This window comes from Sitophilus oryzae, unplaced genomic scaffold, assembly GCF_002938485.1.
Source record: "Sitophilus oryzae breed Bouriz unplaced genomic scaffold, Soryzae_2.0 scaffold_1111_pilon_pilon, whole genome shotgun sequence".
NCBI lineage: Eukaryota > Metazoa > Arthropoda > Insecta > Coleoptera > Curculionidae > Sitophilus > Sitophilus oryzae.
Window position 1 is genome coordinate 4,476,751 of NW_022145740.1, and position 6,380 is coordinate 4,483,130.

Here is a 6,380-nt window from a genome sequence, read left to right on the forward strand (position 1 = left end):
AACCAGGCTTCAGGAAATTTTCAAAACTTCATCTGGCAACACTGACAGTATCGAAGTCCTAGAACGGTAGTAGACATACTTTGACACATTTATCAAATCAGTCGGATTTTGAAAGGGGTTGGGTGTACATCATTCTACAATATATTTACGATTTTGAAGGTTATCCATACATCTCGAGACGTTTAATCTTTTAACAATAAAAATAATTAAACGTCCGGTTGTATCTATACTGCTCATGTTTTTGTTGCTGTTTCAGCATAAGTTAAAACAAGCATTAAAAAAATGACTAAAAATCAACTTTAAAAAAGGACAATTAGCAAAATAATTATAAAAAATTAAATCAAAGGTTCAAAAATACCTCCCTGTTGTGCTTCGCAATAGCCAAGACGGTTATAAAACTCTGACCTAACTTTAGCTAACATAACAGCGGGGATATTTTCTAACGACTGAACGATTTTTAATCGCAGCTCGTCAATATTCATGGGTCGTTCATGGTTATGGCCATAAATGGAGTTTTTTACATATCCCCACAGAAAGAAGTCATTGGGCGACAAATCAGGAGAACGTGGTGGCCAATTAATTGTGCCTTGTGTGGAAATTAGCCGATTGGGAAATGTGGTTTGAAGGAACAGATTTACGTTCCGCGCGTTATGCGCAGGACAGCCATCCTGCTGAAACCACACTTCCTCAAAATTGATTGGCAAATTTCGAACTGCTGGTACAATTTGGTTTTGTAGCATATCCAAATATTTGGCAGCTGTTAACATACCATCAATAAAAAAAGGCCCAATGATATGATTTTGCAGCATGCCAGCCCAAACATTTAGTTTTTGTGGATATTGTGTCCGCAGTGCCATACTAAGGTGCTTATTTTCTCGAGACCAATAACGTACTATCGAAGGATTGTGGTAGCCATGTAAGGGAAACGAGCTTTCATCTGAGAATAATATATTTTCCAAAAATAAATTATTCCGTCGGCTCTTTCTCTTACAGCCTCGGAAAAACTCCAGACGTCTGTTACAATCTGCGGGAAAAATTCTTGCGTGGTACTGATTTTGTAGGACTTATATCCATGCCTTTTTAAAACTCTGCGCACCGTTCGAGCATTGCAACCAACTTGTTCGGCTATATTTCGGCTTGAACAAGGTTCGCTTGTTTCGACAGCGGCACAAATATTAATTTCCTTGTCGGGAATTACCTTCTCTGCGCCTTCCTTATTGTCACAATTTCTGCACGCCGCAATGCAGCCTGTTTGCTCAAATTTATGAACAATGTTGCGTACAGTTGTGGCATAAGGCACAGGGCGATCTTGAAAGGTGAACACATAACGCCCAATGACCTCTTCCACACTTGAGGAAATGTAAAACCATTTAACGATATGCACCTTCTCTTCGGTCGTATAAATAGCCATTTTTGAAACACTTAACGTACACACCGAAACAGCTAGGCGAAAAGAATGATGCAAAAATAGTTTGGATCTCAGGTGATCTATTTCCTTTCCCCACCTTTTCATCTACATAAAGGTGCGTATTCACTATCCGAACGAACGAATGCTACTATCCAACGAGCGAACGTCCAGTCTTGTTCGCGCGGTTCTATAATTCTCATTCGTTTGCGAACGTCTTTGATATACCGAATGGAAACAGATGAGGGAGCGAACCGAATGGCGAACGGCCGCATGCATTCGGTTTGCTGTCCAAATATACCGAATTTCATTCCTTTGTTCTTTCGGATAGTGAATACGAACCTTAACATAAAGCACCGCCCCTCTCAATGCGTTCTCCCACCATGCTTATGCTTTACTTGCCCACACCCGTAAAACCGGCAACACTGTATCGGTCGCACCGGCTTCTCGCCGGCCCTTTTGATGCTGTCTCTCTGTCTGTCAACCGGTCATTTATATTATTCTCTGTCTTATACGTTAAAATCCTATACACAGTAATCAAATGACCAGGTCGGTATATATATATATATATATATATATATATATATATATATATATATATATATATATATATATATATATATATATATTATATAACGTATAAGTATGTAACTCATGATATAAATATTCCGAGATCGATATTCTACTAAGACGCATAGTCTCCCACCGTTAAATCCAATGATACTGAATAATTAAAATATTATTTGTATAACTGAAAAAAAAACGAATTCGGTTGGCTTAGAAGATCGATGATATTCCCAATAAAATTTTACATAAAAATGACAGCGATCTTTATTTCATAATTCGGGCCTAATCAGGGCGAACGGAATTTAATTTTTAGTAAACATTCATTTCATAATTGGTACTAGATGCTACTTATTTTTAAATCGATTTTACATTATCACACAATCGAAAAAGGGCATCAAAGATTTCTTGACAATTAAGTAATATAATAATTATAGGATTAATGTCAATAGTCGTATAATAGAAATAAATAAAATTTAAACTATTTAAAATATTTAAATATTATTTAAGAATGCTCTAGTATTTTTAGTAGATATGTATATTCTAAACCGTTGGCAAATTGTAATGTGTGGTTATCGCTCCTGTACTTAATAAATATAAAATAAATAGACATAACACAACGTAAGAAAAAAATTAAAACAAAAAGTAATTATATACAGAAACTTAGAGGCTTTTTGATTTTGTTATCAGGTAGTAATTGTTGGTTTGAAAATTATATCTGCTAACAATTTTTTTTTTAAATCAATATATCGTTTTATTAGCGAGTCTTCTTTATTAGTTGTATTTAGACATTTTAAATAGTTTTTCTTTGTTCTTCGTCTATTTTTCTTCAGAAACGAAAGTATTTTGTCCGTTAGGTAGAAGAATAAGAATTAAGAATAAGAACTAAAAGGATCTTTCGTTTTATTGCATTTTTGATTAACTTGTAGAAAAAGTACGCGATCAGATTCTTACAGCTAGTCAATGCTAAAAAAATCAATCTGAAAAATATACCTCCTCTGGAAATTTGCTGAAGTTTAGTCCAAACACAGAAGTTACGCCGCCTTAAACGCTCTATTACGCTTGTATCATCTATTTACATCATGGATATCCACTAGCCTCCTCATCATATGAGTGTCATTTTAGTTACGAGTATTAGTATATGAGTACCATGTAGTAGTATCACCTCATATTTAGTATCATATAGACTTACAATTTTTTGGTGGATCATATTTGAGGGTGGTCAAAATTTAGCTCGGCTAATATTGACCCATGCTAGTAGTTAAAGGTTAAATATACAGGGTGCTACAAATTCGAGGTACGAGCATTGGTATCTCGGTAACCGTAATAGATACAAACATGGTTAAATTGAGACAAAGTTGCGTATTGGGATGTTCACCACGATGCCATCAAAAAAAAAAATTCAAGGATTGCTGAGTTTTTTGGAAAAAAACTGATTTTTTTGAAAATCAATTTAATTTTCCTATCGTTATTTTTTAGAAACTCAACTAATTGCACATTCTCAGAGCCACTTTATTAAGGCTATCTGATAGTATTTTAGATTTTCAAATTAGCCGATAATTTGTGAGATATAGAGACCAACTTATTTTTTTTAAATACGGACCTGCAATTTTTGTTTCATGTTTTGATAGAACTCGGTCTCCTGAATACAATGATATGCCACACTATAATTTTTTTTTTTGTTTTGGATATCTTAACAGCAACAAAACTATTTAATTATTATTTAAAATAATTTCAAGTCAGACTCTGGTTTCTTAAATTATTTAATCTGATTATATTCATCGCAACAATATTGATCAGCGCTAATTAACATTGAATAAGGAAAATAGAGCCAATTGAGATTCAAATAAACAATATCAAGGTCAGAAATTTAAAGATATTATTTTTAACTTTTTTTATTGTGAATTTGAAATCTCAGTGCGACCTAATAATATGGCATAATATTAATCGTAGTTATTATAAATAAATACAACTTCTACAAACTAATTTCTAATGTTCTGCATGTTCGAAAGGGTTACCACCCTATTGCACAAATTTATTTTTCGCTCAATTTTATTTATAGCTCTTTGAACTTTCTTCTTATACTTACAAATGCATCTGATATTTTGTACTCTTTATTGTAAATGTTGAGATGAATTGATTTCACTTTTACAAATGACATCAAATAATGCAATAATGCCCCTTGGCGATAGGTCCAGGAACCTCGCTGGACATTATATTGCTCTACCATTTCCAATCCATCTTCCGGGAAAATGATTTGATTGTTTATATTATATTATATTATATTTATATTAATTATTTTATTTCATTTGATTTTCCGTATTCAATGTTTTACCCTACGCCATTGTTAAGTTTGAAAGCTTATCGATATTCTACTAAGTAAAGTTTGAAAGCTTATCAATATTGTAACTATGAATAGATGTAGAATGTTTAGGAAGGGAGTTAGTCACCGCGACCTTACAGATCTATTGTCTGTTCCCCTTTCTTGAGTTATAACGAGTTATAACTCATCATACAGTCGCAAGGCTTTAACAAAATCCAGTATCTGAGACGGCTAAACAGAGGCCAGCTCTCCATCCTTGACGACCATCCGTACCAAAGTTCATGGCACGAATGGTCGTCGTCTCGGCGCACTCAGTGATGAGGTGTTCTGGTGTTTCCCCATATTCCCCACAGAATCTGCATTCGCCGTTGTTTCTGAGCTTCAGCCTACTGAGGTGTTCGTTGAGGAGACAGTGTCCTGTTAGAAACCCCGTGACAATCCGAAGATTGTTTTTACTTAAATCAAGGAAAACCTTTGATTTTTCACGGTCGTAGGTTCTGAGGAACTTTTTCGAGTGTCTTAGACCGTTGGAGGATACCCATTCCAAGTTGCGGTTGGAGTCTTCCAGACACTTGCGTATCAATAGATATGCTACCTGTAAAGTGTGTTTGAAGTAGGAGGTTAGCTCTCTCTGCATCTCCTTCCGTGTAGCTTCCGTCAGGTTTCTTAAGTGCCATGTTGGGGATGGGCCCACTCTTGTCCATAGCTTTGTGTAGTCTAGCGGCATAAGTAGTTGAAGTGATGTTTTCGCAAAAGGATCTGAAGTCAGACCGTTTTGCCCTTCTAATCTCCTTATTATACTCAGTTAATTTCTCTGTTAATCATCATTAGCCGCTGCTTTTGGCTCTGTTGAAGAGTTGTCGGACCTCCGACCTAAGATTGGCCAGCTTCTTGTTCCACCAGGGCTTGTTATCACTTTTTTGTATGCCCTTACTTGTGGAGCAACTAGATTCATATGCATCCAATATTACACCACTGACTTCCCTTGCGTACCATTCTAGATACAGGTGGTTCCTAGCCCTACCTGCATATATTTGGTCCAGGTTCTCTACGAGATTGGTGTGGTATAGTTCCCAATCCGTTCTTTTTGGATTCCTTCGAGTTTCCGTTTGGAGTATGATTCCTCCTAATTTGAACTCGATGATTCTGTGATCTGATAGGGAAGGTTCCGTTGAGATCCTCCAATCTTTCACGTAACTAGTTACACTAGCACTCCCGATTGTTAAATCTAATACTTCCGCCCGCGTTTTTGTCACAAACGTGGGAGTGTTCCCTATATTGAGAACTTCCAGATTGAATGCTAAGAGGAATTCTAGTAACCACTAGTGTTCCTCTAGTCACCTCTAGTGTTTGTATTAGTGCTTCCCCATACCTCATTGTGCGTATTGGAGTCACATCCCAATAGCAGGGGTAGTCGCCGTTGGCTGCAGAATCGCGCGAGCTCCACTACTTCCGGAGGCAGTGTCTGCCCATCACTCGGAAAGTATGCAGAGGCAATCACGATATTTTTGCTACAATCCTCGATATTTAGTTGAACCATGATTGAAACAAGATCTCGGGTTGTAAATTCTGAAACACATGTGTAGTTAATGTTGTTTCTTATAAGAATACAAGCTCGGGGAAATTCCTGCTTGTTATCATATATTACACTGAAATTTTTTTCCAGACAACCCTTTAATTTGTCCCTGATACACCCAGGGTTCCTGGGCTAGTACCATTGCATGTTGGTTTTTCTCAAAGAGACTTGTGATTGTTGCAGAAGACCCTTTTGCATGGTGCAAGTTTATCTGGGATATCCATCATGGGAGCATCATGTTTTTATCAAACCAAACAAAACGGTAGCTTGTGTCGCTTGTTTGGTCTAGAGGTAGACTCCCGACCCTTACTAAAGGAGGTGATGGCTTGTGTACCACTTCTGGAGGCTAGCCTCGCGCAGGTGTCGGCCGCCTCTCCTGGAGTTCCCTTTGGGGTTGGTCCCTTGGAACTTTCATTCATAATGTTCCCAGTGTTACTAGGGGGTTTCCCACAGCTTCACCGGTGGTGTTATTATGATTGTCCGATCTCATAGTGTTCCCACGAGTCGCTAGG

The 6,380-nt window shown here is 36.9% G+C and overlaps 1 protein-coding gene across 1 annotated transcript; it reads right to left on the minus strand.

Moving 5' to 3' along the window:
• Positions 1-335: 335 nt before the first annotated feature.
• LOC115881680 lies at positions 336-767 on the minus strand. Its single transcript, XM_030899272.1, has one exon. It carries the CDS (start codon positions 765-767, stop codon positions 336-338), a length of 432 nt encoding a protein of 143 aa, XP_030755132.1.
• Positions 768-6,380: the final 5,613 nt, after the last annotated feature.

Bases quoted from the DNA above. Each gene is read 5' to 3' on its own strand.
- LOC115881680 (XM_030899272.1), bottom strand. From the start codon at position 767: ATGTTAACAGCTGCCAAATATTTGGATATGCTACAAAACCAAATTGTA.